At 38.4% G+C, this 22,963-nt stretch overlaps 2 protein-coding genes across 7 annotated transcripts; one reads left to right on the forward strand and one right to left on the reverse strand.

Moving 5' to 3' along the window:
* Window positions 1–695: 695 nt before the first annotated feature.
* On the reverse strand, window positions 696–16,058 carry G6PC2 (glucose-6-phosphatase catalytic subunit 2). Of its 4 annotated transcripts, none has more exons than XM_031052220.2 (7): window positions 15,964–16,058; window positions 10,300–10,404; window positions 9,765–9,838; window positions 9,339–9,448; window positions 6,225–6,336; window positions 5,211–5,326; window positions 696–4,125 (listed from the first exon to the last, which is right to left on the reverse strand). In XM_031052220.2, exons 3-7 carry the CDS (start codon window positions 9,812–9,814, stop codon window positions 3,614–3,616), a joined length of 900 nt encoding a protein of 299 aa, XP_030908080.1. In that variant the 5' UTR covers window positions 9,815–9,838; window positions 10,300–10,404; window positions 15,964–16,058; the 3' UTR covers window positions 696–3,613. The 4 variants fall into 4 exon arrangements, with proteins under 4 accessions (XP_030908080.1, XP_030908081.1, XP_005152833.1 ...); XM_031052221.2 differs by lacking the exon at window positions 15,964–16,058 and adding an exon at window positions 10,756–10,805; XM_005152776.3 differs by lacking the exons at window positions 10,300–10,404; window positions 15,964–16,058 and having other exon boundaries at window positions 9,765–9,982.
* A 170-nt stretch (window positions 16,059–16,228) lies between these two features.
* SPC25 (SPC25 component of NDC80 kinetochore complex) lies at window positions 16,229–22,232 on the forward strand. Of its 3 annotated transcripts, none has more exons than XM_005152627.3 (7): window positions 16,229–16,572; window positions 16,719–16,873; window positions 16,959–17,024; window positions 17,806–17,946; window positions 18,106–18,204; window positions 18,488–18,586; window positions 19,571–22,232. In XM_005152627.3, the coding sequence occupies exons 2-7, from the start codon at window positions 16,723–16,725 to the stop codon at window positions 19,702–19,704; spliced, it is 690 nt and encodes a 229-aa protein (XP_005152684.1). In that variant the 5' UTR covers window positions 16,229–16,572; window positions 16,719–16,722; the 3' UTR covers window positions 19,705–22,232. The 3 variants fall into 3 exon arrangements, with proteins under 3 accessions (XP_005152684.1, XP_030908210.2, XP_033921718.1); XM_031052350.2 differs by having other exon boundaries at window positions 16,229–16,380; XM_034065827.1 differs by having other exon boundaries at window positions 19,540–19,663.
* Window positions 22,233–22,963: the final 731 nt, after the last annotated feature.

Below are 22,963 nucleotides of genomic sequence, written 5' to 3' on the forward strand. Positions count from 1 at the left end.
TCAATTCTTACCTGTCTGGCTGGGCTTCTGCTGTGTGCCGTGACAGCACTAATGTCCTGGTACCAAGAGACTGGTCTTGCTGTGCCCCTTCAGAAAAACCCTGTACTTACAAAGAAGGCAGTTCCATACAAGTAATGAAGGCAATCAAGGAGAAGAGCAGAAGCTGGTGAGGATCATTTGCCCTACACTCTTACCACTAATCAAAACTGTCAAATACATTTTGAACAGGAATAAATGATTTAGTTAAATCATTGTAAAATCCAACAGTTAATCATCACAGTTGTTTAAATCACTTCTGTAGGGGCAGTCATGGATAATATGTCCTCTTTTTTTTCAGAAGGAAAGAGAGTGATGAGTATTTTTACAGAAATCATAAGTATGTTCAGTAAAGGTGGAACAAATAGCCATAATTAGGTCTTAAACAGAGCTGATAAATAGAGGCACAACTAATTCAGAAATGACAAAGGTCAGGAAGGATCTTCTGGCAGAAGCTTGTCTCTGTAACAGGGTGTTATAAGGTCTACTGCATGTTTCTCTGAAATATGCTATTGGTTATTGTCTGCAGGACAACAGGACTCTTCCCTTTAGGGACATTTAGGGCCTTGGAAATAAAGCAGAGACAGAAAGTCTAAGTTTCTTTCAAAATCTAAATCTTTAATTTAACTTTAAATCTTTGAATCATAGTCATTCTCCATGTCCTAAAAGCTGCAGGGGGAAGGGTTCACCCACTTTAGAACAAATCCCAGCACAGTTGAGTTCCTTATAAATCTACACCATAATACCAACTGCTGCAAACTTGAATGGAGCTGTAAGGGTGAACACTGTATTAGGATACATCCCTTAATTCCACATAGAAAGAAACAATTTCAACTTTTGTACAACTCCATTAACAGAATTACTTCAACAGACAAGCTGAACTCGCATAGTTCACACTGAAATACTGTTTTGCCAAGGAAGTCTGTGTTTTAATCTTTAATTGCAAATGGAAAGGGAAGCTGAATTATTTGGCTTATGGTTTAATCTTTTTAGCCTTTTTATGTTTCATAACAATAATTAATTGGATGGCTCAGGACTGAAACTATTGACAGAGTGACTATGAATAACCTATTGACATACCTGTGAGACATTTAATTTATATTAGCCCATGGAAAAACAACAATTCTATTAAAACTACAGTGATGATGTACTTAATAGTCCATAGTTCTTTTTGCATAAAGCACACCACTTTTGAGGCCCAAATTATACCAATAAATTGTATTTTTTTACTGGATCTTGTGTTTTAGTACTTCATCTCTTACCCTTCAGACAAGCAGATGAGTATCTTGCCACAGTTAACAAGTATTTCTGTGATTCTAGATCATATCTGTCTGCTGTGCAGGACAGAGCTGTTGAGAAGGCCAATGCAACTAGACTAGCCCCTGCCTCCAAAGGAGCCTGTCATCTCCTTGCCAGGAGCACAGCCACATGGGCACCAATATTGGTTTTAGTAATGTTTTAATAGCTGTAGAAAGAATAAGAGGTGGTTCAGACAGGAAACTGATCTTTGCTCCTTTCCCTGAAGAACTGAAGTTGTGGGCAGAATTAACAGGACACCAACAAAGCAAGTGAAAACCCATATCTTCTCACATCTCTGTACAGTGCCTTGAACAATACTGCAGAAATACTTGTTGTCATCATACATTTATGGTTATGTCTATCCTAACAAACAGAAGCACCAACATTCTTCTGTCAATATTGGGAAGCACAGACCCTCATGTCGCAGGAACTTAGAAATGTGATGTCTGCCATAACTCCCTTCTTAAAACAGCCAACCCTGCCAGCAGGCCCAAGCACTGCAGCAAGAGGCAGAGACAGCTGTGCACAGAGAATCTGTTACTGTTGGTCAGGAGAGAGGAACAGGATACCCAGACCAACCTAGTTTTGTGATGCCTCTGTAGGCCACCTCACCAGCAGGGAATAACATAGCACAGAGCAACCTGAACATGAGACAAATCAATGTCATAGCTCTCTTTGTAATTCATTATTTGCTTCCAGTCCCATCAGCTTAATAATTTTGCTTAAGGAGTCAGAACTATAGAACAAAGTGGTTTCAGGACACCTGCTATGGGAAAAAAGGGTTCAGAGAACCATTTAAGAAGATATCAGGAGATGTATAAAGCACAATACTCAGACTGTTAAAACCAGATGATTAATTTTGTTAAGGCAGTCTTAGCAGACACTTGAATAAGGATGCCTGTTTCAGATTTGCTTCTGTAATTTGTACCGTGTTCATTCCTAAGGGCCACCTCAAACTATTCACCTATTTTCCCAATTAATTAAGATTCAATTTCAATTATCACACAACTAACCGGAAGTCTAGAATCAATATCATGCTTACATCTTTTAAGCCTTACTGCTATCAGATCATACATACACTGCCCTCATCACCCACATTACAGCTTTATGCTGCTTGTATACTGTCTTATGAGATGGCATCAGCAAAATACTGCTTAAAGCTTCTGCACTGGAAATGAACATACAACAGTATATGCTAAATAGTGAATACAAAAGGAAAATACCTGCCTTTATTTAGAATATCCATTTTATATAGCAAACATATTTAACATATCAGTTACCTGTGTGCTGAGGTAAACAAAGCTGATAAGAATATAAACATGCAGTGAGTCTGCAATCACATTGTCATGATTTACTCAACTGCTACCAGCAACTCAGGTGTGTGACTTGACCTGACCTGAGAGAACTAGACTCATTTTTACCTTTGCAATACAGGAACTTGAACAACATTCTCAAAGTGCTATGCTGAGATGATTTCATTATTGACAACGTTCTTCATTTGTTGCTCTGTGCAGATGTACAAAATCCAAAGATTTGTTACACCATATTTATGCATTTTCAGTATTAAAGGTATAATCTGTATCAGTGATGATTCATGTGACTGCTTTCAAAAGGTAGAAATGACAAAACCCACACAGTAATGCGAAAATATATTCAACAGAGTCTAATCAAAATATTCAGTATTTTTCGTCATCTGGCTTAATAAGAAGCTGTTTTGCTCAGGAAGCTCAAGAAGTTAACTCTGAAGTCTTGTTTATAACTATGCTGGCCTTTTCACAGTGTACAGCAGCAGAGTTGGAGGGGGTGTGATACTATCACAACCTTCTCTGGTAGTTTAACACTGTCTATCTCTCTATCTATCTATCTATCTACCTATCTAATGAAATACTGAGTATCACTATGTACAACTGAGGCTCAAAGCATCATCTAGCTGGAGATGGACAGAAATAAAAGACCACCAAGTAGCTACATGAAACCAACTGATTATACTTTGAAAATTTGTTATGACCCAGAGTACTTGGTCATTTCTAACCACACTGCAGTGTGGTTACAATATTTCTAGGAAAAAAAAATAAAAATCAGCAATTAGTATTTCTGAGCTGGCAAGGTCATTCTTGAATGCACTGATGTTGGATGCACTCGTTACTTACTAGAAGCACATCAAAGATGCAGTGGGATCCCCTTGGGATAAAATGAGTTGGAAAAACTGCCTGTTGTTGAGGGTTCTTGATCAATTCATATCCATCCCCCCCATCGCTAACCATCTGGAAACTCTTATCTAATTAAGTTTCTTTTCAGTTTTCCTCATTAATGAATGGACACAGTATGGAACCAAGGCAACTACGGTCAGAGGCATAGCTGCACTCTTACAAAAAGAGAGAACATAGAACAAATATTCAGTATGAGTAGGTATCTTAACGAAATTATACAGCTGCAGTGTAGCTAAAGAAGCAGCTATACACACCACACGGAAACTTATCTTACAGCTATTTTTACCTCTGCAGCTTGTGATGAACATTTCAGAATTAATTCCGAGACCTAAGCCAAAGAGCGCACCTAAATTCCTCACCAGTCCAGCAAATGGAGTTGTGTCAATGTTTATCCAGTCTGGGTTGGCACACCACTTCTTGGCCTTTGGAACAGACCATAGCAAGTCAATATCAAGAAGCTTGAGGACTAGATAAAAGCCAAGGGCAAAGATGAAAAGAAACAAGTTTGTCTTGATGTACATTCCCAAGCTTGCTGTCTGAATAGCAGATGTATGCTCAAATGCTTCTGCCACCAGAATGCCTGCAGATTAGAAACTCAGTGTTACAGGGAACAATTTATTTGTACTTTGAAGAAGCACTTTTTATAGTGCCCCTGTAGAACTTGGCTTTGGAAGGTATATATTTTCCATATAGATAAGTATAGATACACATACAATTTACAGTTCTGTAGTACAGTACAAAGCCTTTTTCCCCACACAAAAAAGCCAATTTGAAAAAAAAAAAGCAAGCAATTCAGTACCAAGCCCTGTATGACTTTGGTATGAGGCACTACTTAGGCTGTCATCTGGGAGGTGCAGTCAGGCCTATCAAAGATTTAAACTAGAACATTCCTTTTCCAAAAGAGTTCCTCACCCAAAGACTGGCCCCAGCAATGCAGAATTCAACACCAGTTCCAACACAAGCTTTGAGTGCTGAAGGAAAAGACACAGAACATCCTTCTTTCTTACTCATTTTATCCTGGTTATGAAAAGGGAGAGCTGGACTGCAGGCTCTTAGCCAGTGCTGCTGAGGCTGCTATGCATCCATAAAAGAGAATGGGAGCAGTCAATGCTCTGCTCAAGATCCTCCTCAAGATCAAATAAACACTAAAGAGATTGTTCATAGTTTGAACTCCCTAAATACCAATTTGAAACATATTTAAGTAACTCTGAAAAACATTCATTAGCTTCTTAAATCACCCTGGGAAGTCTGCACTGCTAATTTGCCTTTTTCTGTTTTGCTCCAAGCCTCTGGCCCCATGCTTGCCCACACTGCATACATGGTAGTTTATGCCTGGACACCATTTGAGGTGAACCAAACAGCTTCCCCCTAAGAGGGTCAGATAAAGATCAGATGCAGCCACACCAGCTGGAGCTAGTCTGTGGCAGTGTGCAGCATCAAATGGCACATGGTGAAGGGCTCTCTCCTTGTGTCAATTACAAAGACAGTAGATACCTCACAAATTTTACCATTAGTCTATCATCATCACATCCTTCTGGAGAGAGGAGAGCACCACTACAGCTGCAAGCTAAGCAGCACTACTAAAAAGCTCTTGCCATCTCTCATACTTTTGTTTTTTTCTCAGATTTTGCATACATGTTGAAAAGAAAAACCTAGCAGCATTACCAGCAAATACTCCAATAATGACTTGATGAGGGAAATGCGTTGCTATGAATACTCTTGAGATGCACACACTGATCTGGATAATCCAAAAAATACTCCAGAGGAATGACCATGTCAGTCTAAAAGGGAAAAATAAGACAAGATTTCACCTACTAATTTACACCAGGCCCTTTTCTGTCAGGCTCATATTTTTACCAAGCAGAGGGTGACAAGTAGAAAAGTTTATGATCAGGTGACTAAAAACCAGAAGCTGGTACTGAAACATTACCAAGAGCGTTTGCTCTTGCAGCCACATCTATGGCTGCAGGAAGACATCCCAGTAGTTTTAGTTCCAAGACACCACCATGGTTTTAGTGATAAAAGTCATGAATGGTGAGTTAAATTAGCATTAGTACCTTGAACGTATTTCTTATCATGAAGTCATACCTAAATGCAAAAGTTCAATTATTTGATGACAAAATTCATATCGTATGGGAACAACCTTGGGAAGGACAACCATCAAAGCAGTTTATAAGAGTTCCCCACAGGGTTGAACAAGAAGCTGCACTGACCTTCGCCAGCTTTATGCGCATTTGCTTTAAAATGGACCAAGGCAGCATCCATCAAAGCAGTAAATTTATGTATTAACCAAAAGAACCAACACATAAAGACAACAGAATTCAAAATTTTCAACACCGAAGACATGACACAACCTTTACTAGGAGCTAATAGAGACATCTTATGCAGTGACTGTTAATAAACACCAAGGTATACAAATGGCTAAATCCTCTTAATATTCTTTTTCTTCAGCTGAAGCAGACCATAATAAAGGTCTGGCTTGTTGTTTTGTGGTGGTTTGGTTTTAGGGTGGTGGTTGTTTCTTTTTTTGTGTGTGGGGGTGTTTTTTTGGTTGGTTGGTTGTTTTTTTTACAAGCTGGACAGAGCAGACTTTGAGTACTTGGTTAACATGAGTCCATTAAAACCAGAGCATAAACATAAAGAAACATCTGCATGAGTTAGAATAGCAGAGACACTGACCTGTGAAGGCTAACTGCTGATTTATCTTTCCATCTAACTGTGTAGCTAAGTGCTGAAGTGACCATTACATACCAGACACAAGAAGATCCCATGGCATGTCCGGATGGGCTTCCTAGTGAAAACAAAAAGGAAATATTTCCACAGCATTTGTGATATAGAAAATGTCTACTGGCAGTTCCTCAGGCACCTCATCATTCAGAAAGAGAATGGCTAGCAAAGACTTAAAGAATATCAACTACTTCTCAAAAGTTAATTTTTCAGAAGACTCATCCAAAAGGAATCCAGAGTATTTGTCTAAAATAAGTTGATAACAATTTAACCATCTTATACTGATGTCTTGATTGGAAAGTATTGTATTTTTCTTACTTAGCTTTGGATTGTGATTGTGCATTAAAATTGCATCTAGGGGTCTCTTAGGGCTTGTAAGATATAAGTTACATATGAGGACTGGATGAGATAGGTTTTGAAGGGGCTACCTCATAATTAGGGGTGCAACAGGATTTAGCTCTTTATAACATTCTAAATTAAATTACCAGTACAACTTCAGATGGCCCTTCCAAACTGCCTTTTGTCTGCTTTGTCAGTTAACCATGGCATTAACAACTGAGATTATGATCTGTGTCTCATTAGTAATATTACACATAATTAACATTTTAGGTAGTTTTGTAATCAATTTAGAACTGTATCTGAAGTGTGATGGAAGAATTGTGTCTTTATGCTTTACTTGGATTTATTTTACAAATTTTAAGGTAGTGTACAACCTCAAATAGCTTGGAAATATTATTAGTGCAACTGGCACGTGAAATGATGCTGTAACATACCAGAATAATGGCTGTATTCACAGTAGTCTATAACAGCAACACACTCTCTCAGAGATCAGTAGTGATTTCTTTTTAGTCCAGATATAACAATAGTTGTGTAATTTGTTTTAATCTAATGAATCAAATTTTAAAGTTTGCTGGGAACAATACAAAGCCATAGAGAAGTTCCTACAACCATGGAAATCACCAAAATACAAAGTATGCTGGCATGATGCAGGGGAAGAAATTCCTAAAATTACTTCTTTTCTCCTGTGCACCAGGGAAGAAGAAAAAAATAGACCATTGGAATCTGTCTATACCAGACTTACAGCTTGGCTTTCTGTGGAGACAAAAGAGAAGTAAGATGGACAGGGTTATTTCATGGGCAGAAGGAATGATTTTGTCTGAAGAATGTGTTATGATCCAGCACTATGTAGTAGCTTGCAAAGCAAAAGAAGATTTCATTGAAGCAGCAAAGCTGGAATGTTTAGGGAGAACAAGCACAATCATTCCTGGCTCCCTGCACTTATTTTCGGTACTCTGCTTGGCAGTATCTTTAGTAGTCAAGCTACCAACTATATTGTTCATTTCAGAACAGATGCTCACTTCTAAACCTCACAACAGAACAAACATCACCAATAAGGAAACCGTAATGATGTATATTGGCACTGGGAAAGCATTTCTGTTGTCGAGGAAAATGTAATCTAGGAAAAACACTTCACAGCTCATCCGCAAATTACTGACTAGAAGCAGCATCAACTCCAGTTTCAGGTTTATGTTCTCAAAAACCTTACAAATACCAGAGAAAAGATGGCTCTGGTTTTTTAGGTCAGTTCATTCCAGAAGTACAAACCAAACTCGGGTCCTACATTGCTTGCCACATAGTCATATATACAGTTCCTTCAGCTCTGCCTTTTGTTGAGCCGCAGAATTTGGGGTTAGCAGCATTTGGATATGCCCTTCTCACACCTGCAGCTGCTTCTTTAATCTTTTCATGTAAACTGCACATTTTAAAAGTGTGTGAAGTACAGTGTAGGCTCAGACACTGACTGTGTGCACCTAACAGCTGTGCTGACTGCATCTCCTCTTTTTAATGAGGGAAAGGTGCCTGAGATATTGTTGATGGTCAAGGGCAAATCTGGAGGTGGGAGAATATGTGGCCATTATAAGAAAATCAGGAATCAGTATGACAGTTGTACCCACTGGACAGAAACAGGAACGACTTGTTACTTCAAAAAGAAAATAATGGGAAAAAAAGTCTTTCTGGTTCAATGAATCAGAATGAAACACACTGGTTCCTTAGCCAGGGCTTGGAATTACATGGTTCTGAATGGGCTCAGTTCTGAAGGCTTTTGAAAATATCTGAAGGAATGTAATACTTAGGGTTAGGTCCCAAATAAATTCACTTGAAACAGACTGCAGATCAGGCATTGTGAAACCTGCCTGGTACGAGGGCTTAAGCTTCTAGTTCAGTATTACAATAGGATATAATGCAGGATACTGTTAACAAAATACAGCTCTGCAAATCCCTTAAGAGCTTGCAGCGGCACTCACGAGGCACTCAGCACATTCACTTCCACTGTTAATATTTTTTTGTAAAAGGAATTAAACTAAATTCAGTCAGCTGGCTCCAAGCAAGTTTACCTTATTTCATATTAGGCAGGGTTGCACAAGCTCATTTAACTTGAGCAACATTGCAGAGAAGACAATGAGATTAAAAAAGTGAAAAAACATCAAAAAAGGTGCACTTTTTTTTTTAAAAAGAATTCACCCCTCCCTGTATTTATACACATAAGTGTGTGTCTTCCATTCAGTGCCAGTGTCTGGTTCTGGGGAGAGGGGTTCCATTTCCACTTGTGATATATTACATGATTGATTGTTGACATCATTGTTATTTACTCGGAACACCTACTACCTCTTTATGGTTTGAATAACCATTGCAATAGTGCACAAGCCCTCAAACACAATGGCTCCCTCGTATGTTTTGGAACACTCTTAGGCAAAGTGGTATTTCTCTTCTCAAGCTGATGTCATTGGCACTACAACTGTTCCTAAAAATAATCTCTCAAAGCAGGCGACTCACTCGTTTTGAATCCATGATATAGGTTTTGTAATTCTTCTCTGATATGCTGGTTCATGCTAGTAGGGTTTACTTGAAAAGCAAAACTATCACATTGTATTTATTCCTTTTTCTTTTCCTGTGTTTTGCTGCTATTTTAGACATATGCTCCAAGATTTATATAAGTCACACCCTCTCCCCCCCAAAGCCACTATCTGTATTAAATGTGCCAATGTAATCTCAAATATTCCTTACCTGGTCCAGTTTCACACGTTATAGGAAACTGTTCAAGGCATGGGCTTGACTGATTGGGATAAATCATTGTTTCCTGCACCCACCAGTATGGGCGATGGCCAAATAAAATCCTGACCAAAAAAAAAAAAAGGCAGAAACACAGTAAAAATATTTGTATGTGAGAAGGCCTCAGTAAAGCACGATAAATACTCTTACAAGGAATACAAAGAGCTATATTGCCAAAATTACTCTGTAATAGTTCTATATGATGTTCTTATCAAAATGTAATTTCAAACATATGTTAAATATCTTCACTGTGAATTCCTGTTTTACAATTACAGGGCAAAGTCTACTAGTACATTATTTAAAGCAAGTTTTCTAAGCTTGAGTCACATATAGTAACCATCATTAAAAATACCATATTTTAAAATAAATCCAACTTCTTACCATTTAAATATGAGGTTGAACCAATCACCAATGACTGCCACCCATATCATTTTAGTACCAACCACTTGGTTGAGCTGAAACCAAAGAGGAAAATAAATTGAGAATATATTCCGGGGATCACCAATGTGTGACATGAAATTAAGCAAATCCTGGTAAGCCCTGTAGTCCCTCTGTAAATGCTGAATGATAAGCACGCCATTGCTATGAAGGAGATCCATCTTAATGGATTAAACTGTACTTGAAATAGTAAAGTTCCCTTAAACTTAGGTTTCTAGTGATGGAGAATAAGAACCATGGAGGGGAGCTATTAAAAAATGAGAGCAGGTGATTGACGTTGCCTTTATATTGTATCAGCACTGTGTACCCAGCCGTTCTTGGAACACGTGGCTCCCAAACGCCAGGAAAGCACATGCGTCTGTTAGCACTGGAAAGCTTTTCTGTTTGCAAATTCTAATTGGAGGAAGCTAAGTGAAGTACGTGCTGAGCAGCAGCAAATTGTGGGGAAAGTTTTGTAGAAACACAATGTGTAACTTACACAATCCTCTCTATGAACAGTTGGAACATGTTTGCTTGAATTTTCTCACAGTTCATTTCTCCACAGGATGGACATCAGTGATGTGTATACTTCATTAAGTGTTGCCTGTATAAATGGCAGAAAGAATACACAATTAATTGGTCTTTGCAGAACTGTCATCAAAGCTGTACTTTTCACTTCAAAATAGAATTTGGCTACCATGCTGTGACTAATACTTTGCACAACATATTTTCAGTCATGGAAAATAAAGCTAGCCGCCATACATCAAAAATGCTGTTGAGATCTAGATTCTTTTTTAAAGCAGCAATATTCTCAAGGCACTGAAAAACAATTGTTTCCTTTATACAAGAGACCACATTAATTCAGGGCAAAATGCAGATGAAGCTTAGTCTACAAGTCATCTCATTCAGTACTGTCATTCTTACATGCTGCTTACATGAGGCAAGTCATACATACCTCTGCTAGAAGGAGCTGAAGCCCAACCTCTTGCAGGCCTCCTTCTTGCTGCCCAGCCTGGCAGAAATTGACCTGCTATGCAAACCAGAGCAAGCCTGAGAGCAGATGATGAGTATTTCCCTGAAGCACTCCCAAGCGAAACACTTAGGTTCTCCAGGGCAAACAGCCAAAGGGCAACTAAGATGCTCCCAGATAGCAGGATTTTAAGCGTATACAGCAAGCAACATATTAGCACATGAGATTTATCAGTATTAGTACTAATAACTGTAGCATAAGAAAATCTTTTGTTAGTTTGTGAGGTGGCTACATGAAAATTCTTTTCCAGATAAGATTAAGTGGATACCAAGAGTCTGATGATACCATCATTTGGTATCATCAGAGCAGCAAGAAGAAAACTTCAGTTCTTTATCAGGCTCCAATATTCAGACATATTAATATCTTTTACTAAAGATTATCTATGTATATGCAACAATTAAAATCAGAAAAACAAAAGCAGCTGTATATGTGCACTGCTTTCTGCACGGCACTTAAACTATACAAGCTGTGGAGACAAAGACACAAACAACTGGTTTTGCTGAAGAGAGACTTAGCAGCTTAACCCAGCTTTATGATGTGTGGTCAGGGAAGTCACATGGAAACATTAAGCAGATTCAGCAAACAAGGCATGACAACTAAATGGACTTAGAAGACCTTTCTTCTGGACATAACCTCACATTTACTTCAGCTACTTGCATTTACTTTAGCTATCAATAGTCTGGTTTTAGAAACTTTTTAGCAGATTTTAATCCTATATATATTTATTGTTACCCACTGCACTGAGCCAGGTAGAAAACCTTACGAGTTAAAAAGTGATTTAAAATCATACGCACTGTTTCTGAAGAACTGCTACAACATTTTTGCATACATTGACTGAATTATTCACTGCCACTGGTATCGCTTGATTTCAAGGAAAACCCTTCGAACCCCAGAATTTCAGGATATTTCCACAATAATTTTTTCCTAGGTTTTTAGCTGCTAATATTTGGGGAGGTTTGTTTCTTGCTAACCAAAGCTGTATAGCTTATAGCACTGCAGGGTATCCAACAAGGGAACTGTCATATAAATAAACCCGATGGAATTTATTTTCTCTCTCACAGTTCTTTCACAAGAATGTACTTGTTTAGAAACATCTCTCAAGTAACTTTTTATACCATATTACTAGAAAAAAAAGTCCTTTTGCCACATTTTTTGTCTCCCTTAAAGATAAACAGGACTTAGAATAACAATTAAAAAAGAAAAAAAATTTAAAAAATCACTCTTTTGTGCATGTTTGGGTTTAGTATGCAAAAATGTGAAGAATCAGAGATTTTCTTCTGTTTATCTGTCTTGATTATAAAGAATAATTTGTATAAATGTCAAGTCAGTTGGTGGCCAAGTAAGTCATCTTCCAGTATGTAGTTAAAACAGCAACTGTAATGATGTTAAGTCTAAATAACTATTGTTTCATTAGGAAAAATATTTTGCAATAAATAAATTTCCATCAAGAGTCAATTTAATCTCCTCAGGAGAGTCTACCAAGTAATAAAATAGATCACTTTACAGTCTCGCTTTAATGCCACCATTGTTACTCAATAGTATCAGAAAAATTGCCTCTCTGACACAGGATGTGCAGAACCATCACAGGAACTTTTTGCATGTTTTTTTATTTATAAATACAAATCCACTCACCCACATTATCCCCTGGGATAGTGCAGCACCTGCTCAGGCTAAACTCTTTAGACAGAGCCACTCAGGCATACTTTGGTTCTCCAGAAACTTTGTTAATATAACCTGTGAACGTATGCCTTGGCAATGTTGCAGTGAAGTAACCTCTTCTAGTTTAAATGCTAAAGGCCTTCTACTACTGATTTTCTTTTTAAAGGTCTTGCTGATGATTAACTTTCTGCTTATATAGAAAGCACCTTAGACATGATGAAGACTAACAGCAAACATAAACAATCTCCAGTTTTCTCCTAAGTTATTTCTGTTTCAAAAGCTCCTATATCAACGTTAAGAAAGATGTTTAAAAAAACCCAACCAAATTCAAATCTACAAACAGAAAGCAGGAAGTTTTGTGAACAGGTAAAGAGGTTTCTGTGAGAGTAGGAGTTCAGGTGATACCCTCACTGTGGCTGGAAGCACAATGGATTGTGCTTCATCCAAGAGCCTGTCAGCAACTGATATGCAAGTCATCTCTTGTCCTGACTGCAATATTTCACAACCTATAAAAGTCTGAAACATTGAAGACCTTCCTAGCTCTAATAACCAAAGATGGCAAAATGTCTTGAAGTGTTATATTTAATAACTTCTTTAAAATAACAAAAAAGATATTTAATAACTTCTTTAAAATAACAAAAAAAAATACTTCCTCAAAAGGCTTCCACCCTCCCCCTTTTTATGAAAAGCATTGCGAAATGCTTCAGTAATACACTTAGTATTTCAAACTTACTTGTGATAATATATGCAATAAAATTATCTGCTGTATTTTGGAACACTGAATTGTGAGGAAAAAAAGTGCTCTGCACAAAATGGTCAGAATGTGCATACAATTAAGTTTCTAAATCAAAGCTTTGTTTTGATAATACAGAACCAAGGTTTGACCTTCATGTAATCAAATAAATTGTTGGCGCAAAGCAAAAACCTTTAAAACGCTACCTGTTCATTAAAATAAGGTTTTAATTAATTGGCATTTTCTTGATATATTTTCTTTCCCAAGACATACAAAACCAGAGACTATCCAAAACTTTATATATGCTTGATAAAAATGTAAGAACAAGAATCATGCTGTTGATCCACTGAAGGGAGGATAAACTGTTTACTGCTGCTTTACATCTACATATTAGAGCAAATATTACATAACAGGTATCAGATGTTGTTAAGCAAATGTTTGCAAGGGAAGGAAAAGCCATCAAAGCAAACAATTTCTAAAACACTGTTAATGGAGGCCTATGTACCGGGCCTAACTTTCTGGTACATTATGCTTAGTTAATTGAACAATAACATTAATTTCCACATCAGTGTTTCCATTGGCACTGGAGCAGCAACAAGGATTAAGCAGCAATTTAGTAAGTTCACAAGCACACTGTATACAGCAGCTGACAGCTATTTTCTTAGATATGATTATTTTCCAAATGGAATACTGAGAACATACATCTTAATTTTAGATTTAGGAAAAGAACCTTTCAAGAAGCTCTTTCTTTCTTTGTTTCTACATTTCATTCCCTCAAGCATTCCTCATTAGACCCAGGTGGCCCTAATTAAGGTCAAGGTTCTTTAGGGTTAGACTGACCAGTAGAGGTTTAGCAAAAACTAACCTGAAACAGCTGCTTTCTCTTGGTTCTTAAATCTTAATCTAATCCTCCTAGTTACTACGTTGTCATCATTCCTTGCTATAAAGTTCACTATGTAAATACAGGAAATTAACAAACTTTCTGTTTGCAATAGAGTAACTGCCACATCTTAATACTTGCTTATATTTGTGTGTGTCTGTATGTGTAAGCATAAATGAAAAAAGGACGTGGAACTGTTAGAACAAGTCCAGAGGAGGGCCACGAGGATGATCAGGGACTGGAGCACCTCCCATATGAAGACAGGCTGAGAAAGTTGGGGCTGTTCAGCCTGGAGAAGAGAAGGCTGCATGGAGACCTCATAGCAGCCTTCCAGTATCTGAAGGGGGCCTACACGGATGCTGCGGAGGGACTATTCATTAGGGACTGTAGTGATAGGACAAGGGGTAATGGGTTGAAACTTAAACAGCAGAGGTTTAGACTGGATATAAGGAAGAAATTCTTTACTGTTAGGGTGGTGAGGTACTGGAATGGGTTGCCCAGGGAGGTGGTGAATGCTCCATCCCTGGCAGTGTTCAAGACCAGGTTGGATGAAGCCTTGGGTGATATGGTTTAGTGTGAGGTGTCCCTGCCCATGGCAGGGGGGTTGGAACTAGATGATCTTGAGGTCCTTTCCAATCCTAACTATTCTATGATTCTATGATACAAACAACACATAGAATACAATCCTGACATGTTCACAGGAAAGTCACATCCAAGGAATTCCAGTTACTAGGAGTATGAATAGCTACTTTTTAGAAATCACAGGCAACCTAAAGTTCCAACAGTGAATAACAATTCTTCAAGCTCCATAAACTGCAAGCAGAAATGGAGTCTGGACCCACAAGGGCAACACTGCGTTTTTTTGTTTTTGTTCCTTTTCACTTAACATCATTGTTTATTGCCATTCTCTAATCGCTGAAATTAGCCTCATGCCAGCCTTAGTGCAGTGAGGTCAGAAACCTACCCAAAGAAGCTGCTGAGTCTGTTTATTAGCACCAATTTTGTGTTCCCTTAGCAGTTTCCACTGAAGCTGCAATAGCTCTCCAACCCTGAAATACAGTTCTCAGTTACCCCTTCACTCATCTCTGGAATAGCCCCATATGGACCCTGAGGTAGCAATAAAATAAAGCAACAAATCCTGGCTGGCAGTAGCCTGCCCTTAAGTTTGACTTCAGGTTAACTTTCACTCTGATGCTGTCATTGTACATCTCCGGACCCGAAGTTTAACTGAGTACCCTTGGGTTACAAAGACACACCTGAGGAGCTGGCACGTGCAAGAAAGGGGTATACGGTACAATTACAGTGTCTCCAGCAAAGCTTTTAGTACTAAAACCAGGGTAAATCACTATGGAAACGTCTTACATCCATGACCACCCTGTGGCTTGCTAACAGGAACTGGGGGGGGGGGGGGGGGGGGGGGGGGGAAATAAATGAGAACAAGTGCCTGGGCCAGAGTTACTGCAAGGTTAGGTGCTAGTGTTTCTAATTACAGACCGTCCCTAATCAGACCTAAAGGAGGATTTAAGCAGCATATGATCTGTGCCAGTTTAGGTCATGAGGCTGTATTTCTGTTTATGTACTATATTCACGACTAAGTTACCCAAAGTACGTTTCGGGAATAAATGTAACGTTGGAAACAAGTTCTAACTTCACAGGAACGTAAAGAAGCTAACCGGCTCCCCGGTTCAAGCCTGACTTAGTTCAGTACGGAACCGTAGACCGCACACACCGCGCCAGGCATTCCCCATCGACCGGCCTCGCTCCCCGCCGCGGCAACCAGCACAACCGCCACCCTCCAGCAGTCCCTGAAAACACGTCTTAATCCAAACAGGCACTTCCCAAGGGAAGGTGGCCGACTTACAGCGGCTTCGCCCTCGCAGCACCAGCACTGACCCCCACCGCAAACCCCAAACGGCTCCATAGCTGCGCCACACGCCCCTACTCATGATAGCAGCTCCGCCTCTCTTCAGAACGGACCGTTACCTCAGTAACGCCCCAACAACTCCCAATACACCTTGCGCCTCCAGCAGCCACTTAGGGCAACTGAACCAATCAGCAGCCCGCTTGTTGCCAGGCGGGCAGAAGCGGTGCCCAGTTAGGAAACAGCTATTGAGGAGGCGGGAAGATGTTGGAGGTTTAAAAGCTGATGGTTACGGTGGCCTTGGTGCTCCCCCGTTCGTGCCGCCCCGATCCTCAGGCAGGGCTCAGCTCAGCAGTCCACTGTCCTCCTGCAGCACAGGAGCGGCTGCTGCTGTTACCTCGTCGGACAGAGTAGGCGGTAAGCCCCGCGGGAGAACGGCGAAGGGGGGAGCACCCCTGTGGGGGTGAGGCGCGGCGCTGCCGGGGCCCGGAAGCGGCTGCCGGTACCGCGGCAATCCCGAACACAACGCAGTGCAGGGCCTTTTCTCGACACATCGCTGGTGGAGAAGCAGAAGAATCGCAGCTCTGCTGTTAACTGCTTATCGTAAAGGTAACAACAAAAACAACCTACGGGAAGAGGCCTTAACAACCTGAAGGGATAAAACCAGCCCTGAAGGTTTATCCTGTAACTGTAGTCTGCTGCGATTGGCTTGGGTGTTCTGGTACTGTATTTACTCACTGACGCGTTTGTTGTAGCACGATGGCCAATGTAAAGGGAGAAGATGAAATAGCTTTCTTCGAAAGAGAAATAGAAGAGTTTTGCACTGAATTACAAAGCATTGTGAGTGAACAAATCACTCAGAGTCGAGCGCTGAGAGATTCATGCAAGGAATTCATAAAAGCACTCTCAGGTAAGAAGGCTCTATGTTCCTCTTTTGCTTTTTTTCAAGTTATCATCGTACTTCTTCAGATAACTGAAATAATTTTTCATTGCAGAGAAATGGTCTGAGAAGCTGAAAGAAATGGACCTGATGATTGATAAAATTCAGGAGTATAGCAATGGTACTGTATAGTATTTGATTCATTGTGTCTAATATTTCTAAAACTAACTTAATACAGATTAATAATATACTTCCCATTTTAAAAGGAAACAAACAACTTCATAATAAAAGTAGAAGTAAAAGCAAACATATTTGGTTGGTTACAGGATGTAAATTGCAAGTCAAAAGCAATTTGTTGGAAAACTTCATTCCTGATGCAAATAAATAAAGGTCTGGTAGAAGTTTTCTGTATACTGGTCTTGGTGCCTATGTATTAAGAACAACCAAGTATCAGAACTTGTTGACTGCAATAGGAAAAACAAGTTAAATTGCTTAGTGAAGTTAAACATTGTGAGGGTTTTTTACACCTTTTCCATGTTGGTAATAGAATATAGTCTACTAGTGTAGGACTATTTGAATTTGTAGTTAAACCTCAGAATATTGGGTAAAAGTAATTGCAACTCTACTATCAGTGTTTCTGTTCCATGCTTTCTGTTACTTTGCCTATGTTCAGGATCCGCAATCCTCATACTTTAAAGATGTGTATAATGCTGGCACCAGAAACAAATTGCATCTGACTGAAATATCAGAGGAACCCACTACTCAGTACCTTCTCTTCTGAATAGCTTTCAGCTTTTATTTGATGCTTGTAGTATAATTATGGTGACTTCACTCTTCATCTGAGGTAGCATGCATTTAACTAGGTTTTATTCAAATAAGTAATCTCAAACTACATAATTGAGTACTAAATATCAGGGACCTAACTAAACTGTATAGGTTCATATTTACTTGCCTTCTTTCAGAGATGCTCCAGCTGAACCAATGCATATCGGAAAATGAAGGGCACTTGACAGAAATAAATTCTATGCTTAATCAAGAAAAGCAGCAAAACAAGGACTTGACTGACAGCATCCAACAGATTAAAGAACAGATGAAGAAGGAAAGTAAGCAAGCAAAGGATGAATACATTTTCTTGATTAGGAGAGAAATTATTTTCAGCACTTGTTCTTGATAGGTTTTTCTACTGTTTCAAACATTTTTTTAATGTGCTTGTTTCACATTTACTTTGGTATTTATGGTGGCTTTTAAAATTCTACCAATAGCTTCTAATCCCAAAAACATTGAAGAGAGAAAAAAACAACTATCCAAGTTGAAAACATTCTATGAAGAGAGGCTTGGACTGGAGATACGCAGAACGCACAGTAAGTTTCCATGTGCAACGATACAATATGTTTAATGTTGGATTGTGAAGAACATACTAGCTTAGACAACTGAAGAGTTGTCTTAGTCCAGGTATTACCACTGTCTCTCAAGTGGCAAAATAATAGTATGTTAAAATTCATTTGTCTTTCAAACAGACTCGGATTGCTTAACTTGTACATGTTCTACAAATATTAACTGAAATTGTAGCTTCACATCATGATTTTTTTTTAGTCATCATTGTGACTGTCCAGCAGAGGTTAATGATGTTTGTATTTGCTTTAGATGAACAATTACAGTTTATATTCAGACACATTGACCACAAAGATCCTGACAAACCATATGCGTGTACCTTTTCCATAAATGAACAAGGAGATTATGAAGGTATGTGAATTTTAATTATTTAAGCAGATTCTGATGTCCCTCTTTGGAAAAAAAAAGGGGGGGAGGGGAATGAAGTGCCATTCAGTTGTAGCCTATATCTTCCAATTTCTGAGTGATTTAATTTAGCAGTAGTAATAATTTTTAAAATGTAGCTTCTCTTGTTAGTGTGTATGAAAATACAACTGCTTCACTCCCCTCCAGTTGTGGAGTTGCTGTTTATTCTGTCAAGCAAAGCATGGGGGAGATGCACAGAGAAACAGATGTCAGTTGTAGTCTGTTGCTTCTTCCCTTAATGCTAAAGTGAGTGTTTATGCTGACAGGCATAGTTCAAGTTGGTTTAGAAGCCTAGAAGGCAGGAGGAACTGTTCCCTGTTAACTGAGGGGAGCCCTCACAGTTGTTTGACACAGGAGAAATATTAAAACTTGGAATCCACCATTTCCCCTCTGTAAGGGGGCCTTTTAGCTCTTAAAGCTGTTTTTGCAACATGGATCTTACTTCAGTTAGGTATAACAGTAGCAATAATTTCAGTACTGTGCTGAGTAGTGTCTAAACAAATACTACAGTTGCTTTGCTGTGCCCTGGACTTCATAGACTTCTGGTTTCATTAATTCAAGTCTAAACTGTGCTGAAGTTAAGTTTATCATATGCTGGGCTACACAGGTTTCCAATTTGCCTTCTTGCAGAGCAACAAAAATGTTTAGGAATGTGTTTAAGTTTTTGAGCAGACTGGATTACTGGGAATTGCTGTAACAATTCAAGCAGGAGCACAGCACTGGATGGGAGGCTTAGAAATGAAAAAATTTGTGTGGTGTTTGAGGCTTTGTCTGCTGAAAGAAAATGATTTAATGGGCTAATGAGAAAGCTAAAAAGTATAAAAATAAACTGCTCTTGTATTTCATAGGTGTGGAAAAACACTAATACAGGGTTTGTTTTTTTTTTTATTTTATAATAGTCTAATCTGTTGGAAATTCATGTTGTTTTAGTGACTTCCTGTAATCCTCCTCTGGACTGTATTGCAGAGCTCCAGCTCAAAGTGAGAGAAACTAACAATTTTTCTGTGATGGTTGCCAACATCAGGAAAGCTTTTGTGGCTTTATCTTGTAAACAGTCTACATGAAGCAAGTGTATAACTCTCTAGATGTACAGCACTCTTTTCTTCCTCTATTCTGAAAGTATGTAATGTGTCTAATTTCTCAATAAAAAAGTAATGAAAATGGTATTTTAGTCCACTATTATGGAGAGACATGTTGGATCATTCTTCAAATAACAGTATAGTTATTTGCTTAACTGAATGGCTCCAGTCATGTATATTTTGATCCAATAGCAAATAATGATGTAATTACCTCTTTTTAGCTAACCCAGGAAGACATTAAGAACTATTTTCTGTAATATGTGCATAAAAGCATCTTTCAGGTTTGCACATGGCTGGAATAGGCCTGAAACCTACCAAAATGATGCAGTGGAGCTCAGCCATTAGTGCAGTTACCTGTGTCACAGGTAACTAACTTAAATTTTACCATCTTGTACTCTCCAGTGTTATGGCTCATTCTCATGTATGTAAATCGTGGGGTTTTTTTTGTCTGTCAAACTATATATTTTACTGTCTATTCTTGTCTAGGTGCCTGTTTATGTTTTAGTAACAAAACCATTTGATGTACATACTATTCTTGAAAAAAACACCTAGCTGGGCAGAAGAGCTGGCCTGAAACTTCAACGGCAGCAGCAAAGTAACACTCATTACCAGCCTCAGCATGTTTTAGAATAGACTAGCATTTTCCTTTACTACATAAAGCATGTTGCAGTGACAGACTATTTATTATCATTGCAAATCTTAAGGTAAAATCTGACGTATAAAATATAGTAGTTACAAATAAATCCATGCTTCTTGAAGCTTACAAAGAAGAGTATTACTGCCACAGTACTCAGCTTTGACTAGAGCTATTCTTTTTCTATTTTCTTTTGTATAGGCTTTTCCTTTCCACAGAATATTTAAATAGATAACTGCAACATGAAATGAAACTCTTAAATTGATAATACTGCAGTTCAAATAAAATCTTACTAAATTCAATACTGAAAATTGTATTGAAGGAGAAGACCACTTACACTGGAAACTAATGATGTGAGGAGTTAAAAATATCCAACACACAGAAGACCCTGTGAAAAAGTATTTAAATCCTAACACTTTTTTAATTAAAATAACCCTTAAAATATTGAAACACACCCTGAATAACAAATACAAATACTCGGGCTTACTGCCATTTTGTTTTCTTGTTCATCCCAGACATGAGTCTTGGTTTATTGATTCTAACAAAATTACTGTGCCAAGACTGCTATGTACAGAACATAAAATATTTGACAACTACTGCATTGGAATTTACATTCCCAGGAAGTATTTTCTAGAAAAGATAGTGTGCCTGGTTGCAACTATTCTGTGCATATGCCAAAGGCAAGGAATAAAGTTTGAAATATTTCTTGTGCATAGTTTAAAAGTTTACAACTTCTTTTGGAATTTGAATAATAAACCTGCTTATGTTTGCTTATAGATGCAGCTCTTACTTCCTCTAAAACAGAGCCAGACATTCCAAAAAGCAGGTAATAGCTAAGATAGCAAAGAAAAGAAACAACTACTGTGTATGCTTATTATAAAATATGAAGTAAAACTGGCTTGTGACATCCTTAGCAGCATCTATGCTATCTTTGTCTTGAAAACCTTAAAACCTTTGTGCCCTTATTGAATGCACTTAGTGCTTATAGAATTTCACACATCTTGATTTGTGGCAATTTGGAATTTTCTATTTGTTGTGAAGCTGCATGATACAGTGATATCAAAGGACAACCAGGATAATACTCTATACTGACCTGACAGATAGATACAGTTATTGTGACCCCAGAGTACAGATTAGCAAACAAATACCAACTGCAATGCCCCAAAGAGCATATGGGAAAGCTCTGGCACAAAAAAGGAATATGCAGCTTAGGGATCATGACACAGCATCAACCAGCCCCCTCCAACTGGTGCTAGTGCTCTATCAGCAGGATCAGGTTTATCTTAAGGCAGTCATAGATTTTAGTGAAGGTCAGTAAAGGCTCTTCTTTTTTCATAAATCAGTTTATCCATTGAATATTGCTCTCCCTTTCGAACTGCTGATCTGTACTTGGGTCAAGCCTGAAATGTATGGGCCATCAACTAATGCTGCCCATACAGAAAACTGCTGTATTTACTGGTGCTCAGCACATTTGTCTTGAAACATAATGTAAAGAATTTTTTAAAAAAAGTTTGAATTTATTATATATTGGAAATACACTCTGAAATAACATTAATAATGTATGTATTAAGTGAATTTAGTCACAGTGCTGTTTGTATGCTAGCTAGAGTCCTTCTGGCTAACCAAACAGTTATTACATACCTACTCAACCAAGAGTGGAGGTGGCTAAGCTGAGTTTGTTGACATTTTTCCTAAACCCTGTTGGATGTTGCTTGATGTATTTTGAAAAGCAAACAAACAAGTATTGGCTACACTGGTGAAAATTAAGAAAGACATGGAACTTACGCTGTGCTTCTGTCATATTCCAATTGTGCTATGCTACTGTCTTCTCTAATGCTTCAATAAACTACAAATTTATTCAATACCTTGAAACTGTCTAAATTAGTGCTGTCATTGCAACACTCAAACCACTGTGAGCTCATTTGTGAATGATTTATAACTTTTTAAAAGCCCTGCTGAGCGCAGTATAACACATGCACACATAAATCACTTGGTCCCACAGGCAGATTACAGTACATTTTTTAACAATATGAATAAACTATACTAAATAATAATGGTAATATTCTTGCCTTTTTGAAAGTGATAGTTGCAATCCAATTACATCAGGTTTTACTGCTGAAACAGGACTGTATGTCTGAAGTACTGGGGGTAATGACTCATTGCCAGAGTCCATCTTTTTGTCCTTACTATTCTGCATCACTAACAATTATACACAAAAAACCCTTTGAATCTTGAGTTTAGAAACAAGTTGTTCCAGCAGAAGCAGAGGCAATAAAGCCTGAGTTCCTACAGATCTGTGGTTTTGTCCTTCAATGGTTCCAGTCTTTTCACTACAATATCCCAGCTCTTTAAAGTCTCCCTCATGGATGAGAAGCAGTGCCACTCCTGAGTTATGGGAGCATTGATTCGTGCTTCTCCCTTTTACCTGGATGATTTTTAGTAGACTGTAAGAACAGTGATAGCTCCAACACAGTCTCATTTTCAAATTTCAGCTGAGCAACAGGTTCAGAAGTTGTGAGGGAGACTGACAGACTACACTAAAAATAGTATTTAATCATAGAATGGTTTGGGTTGGAAGAGACCTTAAAGATCAATTAGTTCCAACCACGC

The sequence above is a fragment of the Melopsittacus undulatus genome, chromosome 8 (assembly GCF_012275295.1).
Source record: "Melopsittacus undulatus isolate bMelUnd1 chromosome 8, bMelUnd1.mat.Z, whole genome shotgun sequence".
Lineage (NCBI taxonomy): Eukaryota > Metazoa > Chordata > Aves > Psittaciformes > Psittaculidae > Melopsittacus > Melopsittacus undulatus.